The sequence below is a fragment of the Camelina sativa genome, chromosome 17 (assembly GCF_000633955.1).
Source record: "Camelina sativa cultivar DH55 chromosome 17, Cs, whole genome shotgun sequence".
Lineage (NCBI taxonomy): Eukaryota > Viridiplantae > Streptophyta > Magnoliopsida > Brassicales > Brassicaceae > Camelina > Camelina sativa.
Genome location: NC_025701.1, coordinates 25286377 through 25302295, shown reverse-complemented (window position 1 = coordinate 25302295; position 15919 = coordinate 25286377). Strand labels below are relative to the sequence as shown.

Genomic DNA, 15919 nt, shown 5'->3' with positions numbered 1-15919 from the left:
TCAAACTCAAAACGCTCATAGACTCGGATCCTCATCATCTCCCAACTCTACATCCTACAAGGTTTTGGAATGAGAAGTCAGACACAGAAGATCCCAGTCACTATTTTTCTTTGAGTTGGAATTATGAATGGAACTTTCTTGAAAATATGGTTTCTGCAGGAGATATGAGAGCATTAGAACCATCAGAAGTTTTAATATGTTCATTATCTAAAATCTTTAGCATTTATATGATGAAATCTTTTACACTGAAATTATGTGCAGAGGTAGAGAAACAGTACACTTGATTGTTGTGTGCAGTGCAGGGCTTGAATATTCAGATGCAATGTTTTAAAGTTTTATAATCAGTACTGAGTTTGGTTTGGTTAGTCGAAATAGATACAAAGGTTAATTAGTCCAATAACTAAATCTTGGCCAAAAAATAAAGAATATACAACATGCAATGATGTAACCATTGCTAAAAAAGTTAAAACCAGTCTATTTTGTGGCAATGTTCGGTTCAGTGTAGAACAAACAAGAGTATTTACCTACATTTTTTTTGTTTTGGTTTTTGGTTGTATTACTTAAACAATAATTTAATGAGCATCCCTAGTCCATGCTAGAATACTAATTTCACATATATGGTAAATTATGACTTTTTTAAGTAACAACCAATCAGAGCATAATAACTAAATAAAAATAGTTAAACAGTTGTAGTAGTTTTTGGATCAAGATTAAAAAATATGAGATTTGAAAAACTATATATTTTTTTAACATAAAAAACATAACTCAATACATAAGTTAGAATAAGTTAGAAAATTTAACCAATAATAAAAAAAAGTATAGAATGTTGGTCACAGAAGTTAAATAAATTAAATTTGTTACATAAAAAATTGTAAGTAATTAATAAAATGAAACAGAAAGAAAATCTCTAAGGGGCTATTATTGAACGAGAGAATGCTTAAAAAAAAATTCCAAGCAAATTAAAAACTACTATAGTACTATAGTCATTGGTCAATTATGTACTTAAGAAGAAAAGACTACTATAATTAGTGAATTAAGAGCATTATTGTACTTGTAGCTAATTTCTTTAAACCTGAAAACTTCTAAAAGTTTAATAAAACGAAACAGAAACTAAGGCCCTGATTGGTAACGGCTGTTATTTATGGCTGTAAAGACTTTAACTTAAAAATTTTAGCTGTAGAGAATTTGGCTGTAGATGCTTTGACTGTAGAAACTTTAACTGTTAAAATTTGATTGGTAACAAATACTTTTAAAGCTATAGTTGTTACTTTTATTATTAAAATATATTGAAATGATGATATTAATGATGATAATAAAAATAAAAATAATTATTATTGAAATGGATCTTAAAAGAAAGAGAAAAAAATAAGAATAATTAATTTATAAAAATAAAATATGCAAAATATATATATAAACTTGTGGAGAGGTTTTAAATATAAAGGAAGGGAAAAAAATAAAGTTTTATATTTATTTAATTTTAAAGCCATTTTAAAGGCTGAATTTGAGGTTTTAAAAAATATGAGAAAACATAAAAGTCTGATTGGCAAATTTTTGGCTATGGAGTCTTTTATTTTTTTTAAGTCTTAAAAGTCTGGTGCCAATTAGGGCCTAAATCTTTAAAACATCTAATAACACATTGAGAGAGAGAGAGGGTGAATGTTTAAAGAACTTTTACAAGCAAATTAAAAACTACTATAGTCAATGATGTACTTAAGAAGAAAAGACTACTATAATTAGTGAATTGAGAGCATTATTGTCCTTGTAGTTAATTCTTTAAACCTGAAAACGTAAGGTGGGTTCGATATAATTGGACGGACCTAACCAAAAAAAAAAAAATCCAGAGACGTGGACCAATGTAAACTGTAAAGAAGTAAAGAAGACTCTTTGGTTTCTGACATCTTCCCACAAAAACAAAAGTGGGATGTGAAAGCAAAAATAATGTGTCCGTCCACGTTACATCGACGATCGACGGCTGAGATTTGGGTTACTATGTGTCTGTCTAATCGAGGTTGGTTCGTTTTTTGTTAATGTTGGTTGGGACAGTGATGGAGCGACACGTTCTTTCGTTACAACTACTTTTTTTTTTCTTTTTATCTTTTTAAATTAGAGGACTAAAGAAGTAAGTGGACCGATCAATAAATAAACAAAAACTCAATTGATTGATTATTTGGGATTTTGTCACTTCGGGAAGCGTTTTCAATTCACTTGTGAATAAAATATTAACTGATTTTTCTATAGTTAAAATAAAATAAAACTACATGTTAATTGGTTAACTAGTAAGATGACCTAAAACACAAAAAAAGAAAGTTAAATAGGCTATTATAATCTGGATCATATATCTGAAATATATTTTGATCTTCTCATAAAATCTAGTAGGCCTGGGCATTCGGTTTATCCGGTTTAATCGGTTCGGTTTATTCGGTTTTTCAAATTTTCGGTTTTTTAAAAATTATGCCAAATTAAACCAAATTATAACTCGGTTCGGTTTAATCGGTAATCGGTTTATTCGGGTCGGTTATCAGCTTTGAAATCCATTCCAAACTAAACCGAATTTTTTCTATTTCGGTTTATTTTAACCGAATTAGACCAAAATACAAATAATGGGCTCAACTGAATATAAAAATCCAATAACAATCCCAATTATAAAACTAATCTCCATTAACAAACTAGGGTTTTGACGAAGTGGCCGACGGCGAGGCTGCGAGGGAGACGGTAACGGCAACGGTAACGACATGCGATAGTTAAATCTCCTTGTCCGATGAGTATTCCGGCGAGATCTGTCAACATAGATCAAAGGAAAAAAGCCCGTTTTAATTCGCTCTAATCTCCATGAGAAATCAAATAATACAACCCAAATCAAATTCAAGAGTGAAACTTAAAAAATGATGATAAGTAAGAAAACTAACTGTAATCTAGCAGACAAAGATGTTTTTGAGTTGATGCAATTGAACTAGCCTCAGTTTCCGACGATAGAGTGTTGGCGATATTCACAGAGTGACGTTCAACGCCTGACAAAAGATTATTAGAGATAGAGTCGAAGGATTCTTAGGGTTAACAAGAGGGAGAATGTCATTTTGGACTGGATNAATTTTCGGTTTTTTAAAAATTATGCCAAATTAAACCAAATTATAACTCGGTTCGGTTTAATCGGTAATCGGTTTATTCGGGTCGGTTATCAGCTTTGAAATCCATTCCAAACTAAACCGAATTTTTTCTATTTCGGTTTATTTTAACCGAATTAGACCAAAATACAAATAATGGGCTCAACTGAATATAAAAATCCAATAACAATCCCAATTATAAAACTAATCTCCATTAACAAACTAGGGTTTTGACGAAGTGGCCGACGGCGAGGCTGCGAGGGAGACGGTAACGGCAACGGTAACGACATGCGATAGTTAAATCTCCTTGTCCGATGAGTATTCCGGCGAGATCTGTCAACATAGATCAAAGGAAAAAAGCCCGTTTTAATTCGCTCTAATCTCCATGAGAAATCAAATAATACAACCCAAATCAAATTCAAGAGTGAAACTTAAAAAATGATGATAAGTAAGAAAACTAACTGTAATCTAGCAGACAAAGATGTTTTTGAGTTGATGCAATTGAACTAGCCTCAGTTTCCGACGATAGAGTGTTGGCGATATTCACAGAGTGACGTTCAACGCCTGACAAAAGATTATTAGAGATAGAGTTGAAGGATTCTTAGGGTTAACAAGAGGGAGAATGTCATTTTGGACTGGATAAAAACACTAGTGGGCCACATATTTTTTTACTGTTGACTTATTAAAACATAGGCCCGTCAGATTTCTTTTGGGTTTGGTACAAAACAGTTAGAAGTAGCCCAATTTCAAAACAAATTAAATATGTATGTCATTAAACCTAATCAATGGTGAAATGATTAATGGCGGCCGCACTTCTCCTTCTGCAAATTACACAGAAGCTTACAGATGAAGAAGGAGATGAAGTGATGTAGAACAGAAACCGAATAACCGATCGGTTATAGCCCGCCGAACCGAACCGAATCACTAACCGAAATCCCAAAATTATTTTGCCGATCAGTTTATTTCTGTTCACAAAATCGGCGCCGATAACCGAAAATCTTGGTTTTCTCGGTTCGGTTTGCTCGGTTCTTGCCGAACGCCCAGGCCTAAAATCTAGATTTTTGAGAAGTTTAGATGAAAATGTGAATAAGAAAATTTTGAATTCGTTTAAAGACGTAGATATCTTCCTCATTTGAATTTGTACTTTATTTAAATTTGTATAAACAATGAGAAATAATATCGTAAAGAAAATTATTTATCGTGGTTTGGTTTCTAAAAATAGTATCAATTTTGTATATAGATTGCAATTGATTCATACACACTTTTTTACATAATATCACATAAATGCATATACTCAAAACTTATATCCAAACTGTTGGATAAAAAACGAGAATATAACGACAAAGCAACAATGCGTAAAACCAAAAAGTAACATTAGGAAAAGAAAAAGAAAAAAATTTAAGAGTCAAAGTGACAAAATAAAATAAAATATTATACAAAAGTATATACTACCAATTTACTAAAGTGCTCGAGTAGTATTTATTTGGATGGTTAGGAGACAGAGAGACACTTGGCTTGGCTCAGCAGACAAATTAAAACACCTAAAACGAAGAAGCAGACATTTTGAATTTTTGGGCAGAGAAGACGAAGCCACACGAATTAAACCGATAAGGGTATGTATGTTTGTGTTGTGTGTGTAGAAAGAAACTGTGGATGTTGCTAAGCTTGCTCATCATCTTCTTCTTTTAATTCTTTCCATTTATGTCCATACCTAATTTTTGGATAAATTACTAATTTTGGTTATACTTCTCATCATAAACGCATTTATAATACCCCCTTGTTCGTTGAATCTGATTTTATCCATTTGACTTAATCTTTTTGAATCTGTTTATGTATTGGGTTTTGCAGATTTCTACAAATTAGGGTTCTGAATACTTAAAAAGTTTGGATTTTTTCTTCTTTAAGATCCAGTATTAGGTTGGAAACAGATTTTTGCAGAAAAAAATGGATGGTAATATGAATTTCAAGAACAACAATTTGGGGAATGAGCCACCAGGAGATGGTGGTGGTTTAGGAGGGTTGACTAGACCAGGGTTGACCAGACAAGGTTCTATATACTCTTTGACGTTTGATGAGTTTCAGAGCAGTTTAGGGAAAGATTTTGGGTCTATGAACATGGATGAGTTGTTAAAGAACATATGGAGTGCTGAAGAGACACAAGCCATGGCTAGTGGTATGGTTCCAGTTGTTGGTGGAGGACAAGAAGGGTTGCAGTTGCAGAAGCAAGGCTCGTTGACTCTGCCTCGAACGCTTAGTCAGATGACGGTTGATCAAGTTTGGAAAGATCTCTCCAAAGTTGGGAACAGTGGAGGAGGTGGAACAAACTTGTCTCAGGCTCAACAAGTTCAGGCGCAGAATCAGAATCAGAGTCAGGGTCAGAGGCAGCAAACGTTAGGTGAAGTAACTCTGGAGGAGTTTCTGGTCCGTGCGGGTGTTGTAAGAGAGGAAGCTGAGATTGCCGCAAAAGCTCAGATTGCTGAGAACAATAAAGCCGGTTACTTTGGTAATGATGCTAACATGGGTTTCCCTGTTGGGTTTCAGCAGCCTTCTCCACGAGTTGTTGCCGCTGGTGTAATGGGTGCAGAGAATGCAAATCCTTTGCAGGTTCAAGGTTCTAGTTTGCCTCTCAATGTTAATGGAGCTAGATCAACATACCAGCAACCGCAACAACTACAGCCAACAATCATGCCTAAGCAGCCTGGTTTTGGTTATGGAACACAAATTGGTCAGCTTAATAGTCCTGGGATAAGAGGTGGTGGCATTATGGGATTTGGATATCAGTCTCAAACGAACAATATGGGCTTGGTCAATGGTGGTGCTGCTGCAATTCCTGGAGCTGTGGGCGTTGGTGCTGTGTCTCCTGTTACACCATTGTCATCAGAAGGGATAGGGAAGAGTAATGGTGATTGTTCATCACTCTCTCCGTCTCCTTACATGTTTAATGGTGGTGTAAGGGGAAGAAAGAGTGGTACTGTGGAGAAAGTTGTTGAGAGGAGGCAAAGGAGGATGATAAAGAACCGAGAATCAGCTGCAAGGTCACGAGCTAGGAAACAGGTAAAAATGTTTAATCTCTTCATCACCATCTTTCTATATGCTCTTGATTGTGTTATACGCCAAAAGACTTGTAAAAGCAAAGTTGGTTGGCTATCTTGTTGTTTAGTTCTTCTTTAGCCCCACAATGAAGTGTTAAAATCATAGCGTTAAGTGTCTTATCTATTTATTTAAAATGGTGTAGCAAACAGAATTATTGAGACTCGATTGGAAAACTTGCATAAGTACTTGTGTTTCTTGTGGTTGAATGAATCTTGGAAACAAATATGAATGTTCTGGTTTTGGCGTATATACATGTTGCATCCACAGATGTTCACAGCAGGCCAGACCATATAGATTGGAATGTAATTTGCTAATGTCCCAGTGGCTCAGAGAATTTATGGGTTTAAGTCCATCAAAAGAAGTTATAGTGACTCCATTTTTGGTATTTTTATGAGGGAAGGTAAAGAGGGGTGATTGGTGCTACCAAAACATAAAGCTTAAGAAATTAGACATGTCACATTCCAGCTGAGTTATATAAATATGAGGGTCTTACGGTTTGAATGACATGCTAATATATCTCTGAAGCTTCTCAGTAGTGGTTAATATTATTTGTAGGCTTATACTGTGGAGCTCGAAGCAGAAGTTGCAAAGTTGAAGGAAGAGAACGACGAGTTACAAAGAAAGCAGGTAACCGAACCATATCTCAGCATCACATCTGCCCATAATTATGTACATTTCTTTTAGTTATATACTAATCATATGCCTCCATGTTTTTACAGGCAAAGATTATGGAAATGCAAAAGAATCAGGTAAATAGTCGTTCCCATTGTAACACTAAACTCATCAGTACCGCTGTATGCAATCTCTAAACTTATAAAACTCTGCTGTTTCCGTGCTGTGTATGTTTATAAAACAGGAGATGGAGTTGAGGAATCTTGTTCAAGGAGGTCCAAAGAAAAGGCTGAGGAGGACAGAATCAGGACCTTGGTGAATCAGTGCTCATACTTAGTTTTTGTACATAAAATCACATCCCACTTAGTTAGTTGTTTAGTTTGAAGACTTAATAGAGAAGAGCTTTCCTCGTTTACATTGTAAGCTCTCTCCATATATACACAGGACCATCAGAATCTCTTTTTGCTCTATTCCCTTTTGTGTGTGTGTTTAGTCCTTGCTTGTTTGATATTGGAGATACCAATTTAACATAACGCAGCGTTATTAACGCTGAAAAAATTAAGTGTCCGTACTTAGTAGTATGGTTGGTTCCTCTGTCCTCAATTAAACATGCCAAAACTATGACATTATAAAAAACTTAAATCTGATTAATAAACAAAAGAAAAGTTTCACACTTGCACGCCATTTTCGTTTCAAGTCTCATTCTCTCTCTCACTTCCTCGCTCAAATACTCCCTCTTCTCGAACCTGCAAAACCCTTGTTTCGTTTCGTCTCTTAGGTCTCTGGTCAGGAATCAAACAGGATTCTTATGTATGTCGTCGTCGTACCGAACTCGATCTTTCCATGTATAAATGTTGATCATGACTTAAGCCGCCATGTCCTGTAATGGGTTTATTATTGTGATGTTCCTAAATCCTAATGTATGCTTGAAATTTAGGACATTTTGATATATCTTGTGTTTCTGATTTTGTGGAAACGAGCAGAAAAATTGTTTCTTTCTTACATGTTTTCTCAAAGTTAGTGAACTCAAAGGTCTCAAATCAGTAAGTTTGAGATTTTGGATTTTTTTTTTTTTGCTTTTATCTCTCTGCTGTAAACTGTTGAAAGGTTTTGAGAACGAACCAAGCTTTTTTTTGTTGTTGCATAGGCTTGAAAACTGATCACTCTTGAGTTGTCTTTGGTGTGATTGATTTTAACACAAAGATTGGAAACTGATATTTTTGCTACTCAATTTCTTCAGAAATTAAAGAGAAGATAGAAATGGCACCCAGAGGAAGAAAAAAGGTAAAGCTTTATTTTTACATAGAGGATTAAAGAGATTGGTGAGGGGATGAGTGGTTTGGACTTGGGGTTTTCATACTTAAGTAAGCTTTGATGTTACATAGAGGATTTGAAAAGATCAGTGTGTGGTGGAGGTTTAGGACTTTGGGAGAATAGAATATGCACTAGGTTTCATACCTAGGATTTCTCGTTTGTTTCAATTGATTCTCAATGAGAGATAGATATCTGTTTGATGAGTGTTCTTCATTCTTCTTCTATGGTTTAAATTGCTACTTGTCTTCTCCTTGTTTTTGCAGCAGATTGGATTGAGGCGAGAGGATGCAGCACGAGACCGCATGAAAGAGTATGGGTTTGACAAGCGTGTTATCAATGCGAGTATCAAGCACGTTCTAGAGGTTTGTTCAGAGTCTTCAATTTCCCTTGGTTGAAAAAATAAACTTTCTTTTGAAACTTGAGAGTGATTCTTTTACTTAATTTGGATTTCAGGTGTATGGTGAGGACCAATGGTTTCTGATAGAGGATGGCAACTATGCTGCCCTCCTTTCTATTTGCCTTGAAAAGCAAGAGGAACAATCCAAACAATTGGTGGCGATGAAACAAGAAGAAATGGGTCTGGTAAAACAAGAAGACGAAGAAGAAGAGGAGGTGATTTGTTCTTCTTGGTCACAAATTTGTTGCTTTCATGATCAGAGACTATTGAATGGTTTCTTGAACCCATATGCTACTTAACATGTTATATTATCATCTTGTGCACTACAGGAGGCTGATGCATTATCGATCACTAACGAAGCAGTCATGAACTCATCACCTCCAGCTTTTCAATTCGTAGAAGCTTCAGTATATAATGCACGCCATTCTGTTGGAGGTATACCCTTATCGATAGCAATCTCAAGGCATGAAACTTTTTTTTTTACTGAGGTCAAAATCATTCTTTAGGTGCTCAGAGTTCTCACTGTGGGTGGCTAAGCAGTGAGGAGGAGACAGATCAAGATAAGGATGAGGGTAGTGATGGTGATGATGATGAGATGATTCAGCTAACTCCGGAACCTCTCTGTGAAGAACTTGAAGAGCTTCTCAGGGAAGTATATGGACAGAAGAAGATGAAGCACAACTAAGGAGTCATAAGCTCATGTAACGACAGTTAATATCTATCAAACTTAAGTTAAGAGACTGAGAAGTGTAGCTAGTATTAGAGTAAAAAGGTTAAAGACCCCCTCTCACAAATATTTTTAGGTCTTTAAATATTGGTTTAATTTAGTTTTTAAGAAGATTTGTCATGAGGTTTAAAAGTTCTTTGATTATAACTTGTGTCGCACTTGTTTAAATTAGTTTTTCAAAAGGCAACTTTTATAGTTAATAGGAACCATTAGAGCTGCGACTTCGGTTAATTCGGTTAATTCGGTTCGGTTTTTCGGTTATTCGGTTAATTCGGAAATTGATAACTGTACCGAATATAACCGAGTAAAAGTTCGGTTCGGGTCGGTTACAAGTTCGGTTATCCGGTTCGGTGGATTCGGTTCCTATGTCAACCAAATACCATGGACTCAAAACACACAACACAAAACGATCCAACATTAACATATAGAATACAAGTTATGCTTACAAAAAATAACAACATTAGTCAATCCTAGTCACATATATAGGACTATTGGAGACAATTTACAAAAAACAACAAGTTCAAAAGGTAATCCTACAGTTGGATTCCTCATTGTCTCGTCTCAAGTAAAGAGACTTTGGGAGACAATTCACAATTGTTCAAAAAATAATGTGTGGAGCCAAAAGTTAGAAGAGATTACCAGGATTGACAAAATACCAATAATCCTTTCCTCTTACCAGGATGCATTTGGTATATTGTCATTCTTTACTCCATGCCAAAAAATATGTAGTTAATAGTTATATTAGTTTTTTCAAAAGGTATAGAGAGAAGAGAGACAAGCCTTAGGAATTAAGATCATTATTTGCTTCAGTTCCTTGTCTCCTGTTGCAATAAAAACCAGAAACTATGTTAATAAAAATGATACATATGCCTTGTAAATAAAACTGAAATGCGGATGGATGAATTAAGATCATTACTTGTGTTCATCTCTCGATCATGGATGTGCGGATGGGTGTCCCTCACTCTGTGAAGCTGCACAATGTAAATGATCGTCAGTTAGTGAATGGTTTGAAGAGAGTAACACAAAAAACTTAAATAAAAGAGAAATGAGTTACCTAAGGACTCATGAAACTGCAATTCCTCAAACATCTGAGCTAAGCTGGCTAATTTCTCAGCAGAAATAGTATTCCTCAGCCATTGTTGAGTGCAAACTAAAGTCTCAACCATGTGTGGTGACATAGAGCTTCGATAAGGGTCCAAAATCCGACCACTTGTGCTGAATGCAGATTCAGAAGCAACGGATGAAACTTGAATGGCGAGGACATCTCTAGCTACCTCGGATAAGACTGGGAATTTTGAACTGTTACGCCTCCACCAAGATAAAATATCAAAGTCCATTCCTAAAGCAGCTGGAGTTCTTATCACAGGTTTCTCCAATAAGTAAATATCAAGCTCACTGCTACATTCCTCATTTGAAGTTTCAGCAACCATCTCAGAGTACAACGTATCCGTCCTCTCATAACCATCATCATCTGACAAATCAAACAGATCATTGGTTGTCACCACAGGTTCAGTTACGGTTCCTCCATAGGTTGAGTTTCCAGGCTCACTTCCGCTCAGCTTCACCACATACTCTCCATACAGCTCCTTCATCACACTCTTAATGGACGACCTTAGATGAGTACTCTCCATACTGTCTTTGCCATACAGCTTGTCAAAGCAAAGACCAGCAAATTGCATTTTGTTTCTGGGATCAAAAACAAAAGCAATGATTACTAGGGGATTCATGTTGTTGAGACCATCCCAATACTTTTCAAACTTTGCCCTCATAATCATAGCCTCAGTCTTTAGTAGCAAATCACCATTAATGCTTAGGTTGATCAGATTCCTTTCAATGATCACCAGCTCATTGTAACAAACAGGAGAGGTCACTGTTTTTGTAGCCGAGAAGGTTAAAGTGCAATTGAAAAAGATCTTCAAGAATTTAACTAACCTTTGCACCTGCTCCCAATCAGCAAACGTAGGTGGACCAACACGCTTTCGACCATTCTCACCCGTATCCCCTTCAGCATTCTCTTCAGTCTCCATGAAGTACTCGTTATAGAGCTTGTCTTCAGCCAACATCTTTTCAAATGCAACCCTAAACTTAATTGCGGCTGTGAGCATTAGATAAGTCGAGTTCCACCTGGTTGCAACATCAAGACATAAGCTTCCTCGACCTACGTTCCCTGTCTCAACCCGCAGAAGAAACGATTTCAGCCTGTCTCCGGATGATCTCACATACTTAATGGCATTTCTGATAGCCACTATACTCGTTTTTGCCTTAGCTAAGCCATCCCTCACTATCAAGTTTAAGATGTGAGCACAACACCGCATATGAATATACTCTCCATTGAGAACTAAGGAATCAGGTCCTTTCATCATTAGAGTGCGTCAGAATACACTTAGAGCCTTGTCATTCGCCTTTGCATTGTCCACAGTTACTGTGAAGACCTTCTCGATTCCCCATTCTTCTAGACAGCCAATTAAGTGCTCAGCAATCGTATCACCTTTGTGATCTGTGACAGGCTTAAAACTGATGATCCTCTTATGTAAGTTCCAATCACTATCAATCCAGTGTGCAGTAATGACCATGTAGATAACATAAGTAGTAGGAGCTACCCAGATATCTGTCGTCATAGATACTCTCTGCTTTTCCTTACCAAATAGTTCCTTCAAAGCTGCTTTCTCTTTCAGATACATACCGTAAATATCAGAAGTTGCTGTCTTCCTACAGTGGACTGTGTACATTGGAAGAACGTTGCTGCAAAGTCTCCTAAACCCCTCTGACTCCAGAAATGCAAACGGAAGTTCACTGAGTACAATCATCTCGTTGACAGACCTACGAAACAAACCCTGATTATACTTGATTGCTGTCATTACACCACTGCTATCACCAGCCAATACCTTCTGAGTACCACTCTCTTCGTGCATCTTGAACAACTTACACCTTTTAATGTGATTATTCATGGCACTTGTTCCATGTATCACTGTGTCACAACCGATCTCTTGACCACAATAACGACAGTTAGCAAGTGCAGGCTCATCCACCTGTTGAACGAAATGCTCCCACACCGGAGCTCTATCACCTAGCTTTTTCCTCGGTTGGGACGGAAGAGGTCCATCCTCTCGCTGAGTTCTTCTTCTTTTACCTCTAACGGAAGCAGCTGACGGACCATCTTCTCCATCAATCTCACCAGGTAGAAACGGTTCGTTGTTGTCTTGACCAGAATCGTGAGACATCGCAGACCTGTTCAAAGAAAACACAATCACAATTAGACAAACAACCACAAGAACAAAACTACACAAACAAAGAAGACAAACAACCACAAAGAAGAACTACACAAATGAAGAAGACTTGTGTTTATCTCGACTAAGAACATATACGGACAAAAAAGTATGAAGTATGAACCATGACTCTGAATCATATACGGACAAAAAATTATATCTTGGATTCGCTTAATAGAGAAGAACTTGGAGAAGATTAACAGAGAACTTACCTTGCAGATTAACAACACGAAATCACGGATGATCTGAGTTTAAAGCAAGAATCAAAGAGGAAATCGAAGAACTCTCTCTATCGCACTCACAGTCGCAGCCGTCGAGAGCTTTGGTGTTTTAGGTTTTTCGATTAGGTTACAACTAATCAAACCGGTTTATAAGATTATATACGTAGGGTTAATTTATCGGTTACTCGTCGGTTTACCCCTCCGAACCGAACCGAATATAAAACCGAACATTATTATTTTTCTTACCGATCGGCTAACAACCAAATTAATAACCGAACCGATTTGTCCAAATTTCGGTTCGGGTCGGTTCGGACAAATCGGTTCGGTTCGGATTCGCAGCCCTAGGAACCATAGTTAATATGATATAGTATTATAACGCCGTGACAAAACCCACTTATCCAAAATTCTAAACCTATTACATTACGAAAAAAAAGAAGTGCACTTTAGTGTCATAAGTGGTCAAATCAATTCTTTTAAACTTTTTTGCATGTTCTTAAAACCGGGGTATTACAATTCACCCCCACTAACAGATCGCAACGTCCTCGTTGCATACCAAGACTGTCACCCCGATGGTGTGACCCCACTCGACTCCACACTTATCTGGGTTCGGCTCTGATACCATTTGTAACGCCCTGACCGCCACCTCTCAGTTGCCCTATTTCCAATCCTAGTCCATGGGTCTATCTTCCTTAATGGACCTCACGTCCTCTCACTAGGTCTGTGAGTCCATCCATATCAGACAGCAGGTTTGCAACGTCCGGGAGGCTTTAAAGACTTAATACCGTCCCTACAAATCACCACATGATCTTTCCCTGTGTTTTGTCCTCACTCGCACAGTTCCGACAGTCACTTCCCGGAAGGTCACCCATCCTAAGACTACTCCAGCTCAAGCACGGTTAACTCTAGAGTTCTTTCAGGACCCTTGATTAAAAGTCCGAAACGATAAGTGCACTTTGGTGACATAGGTCAACAGAGCATTCCGAGAATCAAACTCGAGACCTCTCGCACCTAAAGCGAGAATCATACCACTAGACCAAATGCCCCTGTTGGTAAGCAATTTAGTTTAAACATTGAAGATCACCGCATTTGGTCATATGGTGGTCTTGTACTCTAAGTTGACTTTTAATTAATAATTTAGTCTTTATAGGATGTTCCAGATCTATATTCTACGAGATCTCTTTCAATTCAGTTCAATGGTACCATCTTTGAATGTGTCTTACTGGTTTGCAAATGTACTCTGGATAGAAAAAGATCAGATATATACTGATCCACTTGTTCAAACTTCTCTGGCCAAAACTCATTATTTGCTACATTTTTCAGTCGGCTTTGTTACATCAATCACTGAAAATCTCTCCACTGTTCAAGATCTTGTCGTAAATTTTGACTTGGTTATACCACTATACAAAATTCTTGGTTATTAGCTAGTACCTTAAACAATACCCTAGTAATATAGGTGAAGCTTTATGTATATAGTGACTAGTCACGGTTATTATATGAATGTGATTTGTGAAAAAGCATTATCAAATACAAACATATGCAAAGATTCTGAGATGTAAGGTATAACAACATATGGTTTTGAAAAATGTCAACGGGCATTCTGAGAATCAAACTCGCGCCTAAAGCTATAATCATACCACTAGACGGTCGAGTCTAGACCATATGCCCAGTAAATAGTGTCTTTAAGTTAAACGCATTCTTTTTTCCTTACCCTTTGTGGAAAGAATAGTTCTTGGTTTGTAATTCTTCTTTTGGGACAATAGAGTGGAAATGCATGTTGTTCAAGTTTTTTTTTTCCTTTTCTTGTATCTAGCAGTTTCAGTGGAAGTGGCAGTTAGTTCAATCTATTTTACTTGTGATGCTTGAAACTGTTATTGTAAAGAAAATCTAAGGCCAAAGCTAGCTTTTGTATTTATTTACATCTAAATGTAGTTTGTGACAAATTAGAAACCAAGACTTGGCACATTATTATACGCATTTTTTCTAAGCTGCCATTTGGACGATGTCTCACAAGGAAAAAAAAGTCAATGGGGCATTCCGAGAATCGAACTCGGGCCCTCTCGCACCCAAAGCGAGAATCATACCACTAGACCAAATGCCCTGTTTTTGACATTAATCATGCAATGATCAACTGTGTTTGGATACTAGTTTAAGGCTGTGTCACTTCCTGTAGTTATCTCTTGAAGAAATCAATAGCATTCAGCTAGTGACGTTTTGTGTTTATTCCGTAATCAAGAAACTTTTTTCTAAAGTGAATAAACGTCAAAGCCAAGGTATTTTTTTGATTCTCATTACATTTGTAGCAGTTTATAACAAACAAGCGTGTAACGAGAAATTTTTTTCTAGTTTAACCTTTGCTAAAAATTGTTAGAAAATTCACTAAAGAACATGTTGTTCTTACCTAGTATTTAAATCAGACATCTAAAAAGGTCAATGGGGCATTCCGAGAATCGAACTCGGGACCTCTCGCACCCAAAGCGAGAATCATACCACTAGACCAAATGCCCTCTTGCTACACAATTTAAGTTAAACATTGAAGATCACCATATTTGGTCATATTCTAGTCACTTGCTCTTATTTGGTCAAATTTGGCCATGTTCTCTCATGTTGTTAAAACCCATTGTTGTATTAGTGATAAACGAGGCACTAAATGTTTACATCCAATGGCTTTGCCAAAACATTTAAAACATATAGTTTTGGAAAAAGTAAATGGGGCATTCCGAGAATCAAAATCGGGACCTCTCGCACCCAAAGCGAGAATCATACTACTAGACCAAATGCCCTATTACTAAGCACTTTGGTTTAAACATTGAAGACCACCATATGTATGTGGTCATATTATGGTTTGGTGCTCTAAGTTAACTTTTACTTAATAAGTTAGTCTTGGTAGGAAAATGCACTAAGGAACATGTTGTTCCATGACAGCTTTTATACCTTGTTTTTAAATCAAACATCCAAAAAGTCAACGGGGCATTCCGAGAATCGAACTCGGGACCTCTCGCACCCAAAGCGAGAATCATACCACTAGACCAAATGCCCTATTGCTAAGCACCTTGGTTTAAACATTGAAGGCCACCATATGTATGTGGTTATATTATGGTTTGGTGCTCTAAGTTGACTTTTACTTAATAATTTAGTCTTGCTAGGAAAATGCACTAAAGAACATAATGTTCCATGACAGTTCTTATACT

At 36.8% G+C, this 15919-nt stretch overlaps 4 protein-coding genes and 3 non-coding genes across 12 annotated transcripts in view; 3 read left to right on the top strand and 4 right to left on the bottom strand.

The window, feature by feature from the left end:
- The window catches only part of LOC104757995 (protein DCL, chloroplastic), a 5708-nt gene extending 5367 nt beyond the window's left edge, over positions 1-341 (top strand). The window contains exon 4 of the mRNA XM_019239171.1: positions 1-341. The gene's annotated coding sequence lies outside the window, so the exon portion shown is untranslated.
- LOC104757994 (ABSCISIC ACID-INSENSITIVE 5-like protein 5) lies at positions 4591-7280 on the top strand. The gene is made up of 5 exons (XM_010480793.2): positions 4591-4714; positions 4950-6155; positions 6750-6821; positions 6914-6943; positions 7051-7280. Exons 2-5 carry the CDS (start codon positions 5046-5048, stop codon positions 7123-7125), a joined length of 1287 nt encoding a protein of 428 aa, XP_010479095.1. The 5' UTR covers positions 4591-4714; positions 4950-5045; the 3' UTR covers positions 7126-7280.
- On the top strand, positions 7466-9423 carry LOC104757993. 6 transcript variants are annotated; one of them, XM_010480787.2, is made up of 6 exons: positions 7466-7616; positions 8047-8090; positions 8384-8482; positions 8574-8732; positions 8847-8952; positions 9024-9423. In XM_010480787.2, the coding sequence occupies exons 2-6, from the start codon at positions 8067-8069 to the stop codon at positions 9200-9202; spliced, it is 567 nt and encodes a 188-aa protein (XP_010479089.1). In that variant the 5' UTR covers positions 7466-7616; positions 8047-8066; the 3' UTR covers positions 9203-9423. The 6 variants fall into 6 exon arrangements, with proteins under 6 accessions (XP_010479089.1, XP_010479093.1, XP_010479094.1 ...); XM_010480791.2 differs by having other exon boundaries at positions 7486-7616; positions 8387-8482; XM_010480792.2 differs by having other exon boundaries at positions 7486-7651; positions 8387-8482.
- Positions 10178-11604, bottom strand: LOC104759798 (zinc finger BED domain-containing protein RICESLEEPER 2-like). Its single transcript, XM_010482682.1, has 2 exons — positions 10299-11604; positions 10178-10215 (listed from the first exon to the last, which is right to left on the bottom strand). Exons 1-2 carry the CDS (start codon positions 11602-11604, stop codon positions 10178-10180), a joined length of 1344 nt encoding a protein of 447 aa, XP_010480984.1.
- On the bottom strand, positions 13703-13774 carry TRNAL-UAG. Its single transcript has one exon. It is a non-coding gene; the product is annotated as a tRNA-Leu (tRNA).
- Positions 15164-15235, bottom strand: TRNAP-UGG. The gene has a single exon. It is a non-coding gene; the product is annotated as a tRNA-Pro (tRNA).
- On the bottom strand, positions 15696-15767 carry TRNAP-UGG. The gene has a single exon. It is a non-coding gene; the product is annotated as a tRNA-Pro (tRNA).

Excerpts from the sequence above, each read along its gene's own strand:
- LOC104757994 (XM_010480793.2), top strand. The coding sequence starts at position 5,046 with ATGGATGGTAATATGAATTTCAAGAACAACAATTTGGGGAATGAGCCA. Across the intron at positions 6,822-6,913 it reads ACGAGTTACAAAGAAAGCAG|GCAAAGATTATGGAAATGCA; the intron begins GTAACCGAACCA and ends ATGTTTTTACAG. Across the intron at positions 6,944-7,050 it reads TGGAAATGCAAAAGAATCAG|GAGATGGAGTTGAGGAATCT; the intron begins GTAAATAGTCGT and ends TTTATAAAACAG.
- LOC104757993 (XM_010480787.2), top strand. The coding sequence starts at position 8,067 with ATGGCACCCAGAGGAAGAAAAAAG. Across the intron at positions 8,483-8,573 it reads GTATCAAGCACGTTCTAGAG|GTGTATGGTGAGGACCAATG; the intron begins GTTTGTTCAGAG and ends TTTGGATTTCAG. Across the intron at positions 8,953-9,023 it reads TGCACGCCATTCTGTTGGAG|GTGCTCAGAGTTCTCACTGT; the intron begins GTATACCCTTAT and ends ATCATTCTTTAG.
- LOC104759798 (XM_010482682.1), bottom strand. The coding sequence starts at position 11,604 with ATGAAAGGACCTGATTCCTTAGTTCTCAATGGAGAGTATATTCATATG. Across the intron at positions 10,216-10,298 it reads GCAGTTTCATGAGTCCTTAG|CTTCACAGAGTGAGGGACAC; the intron begins GTAACTCATTTC and ends TACATTGTGCAG.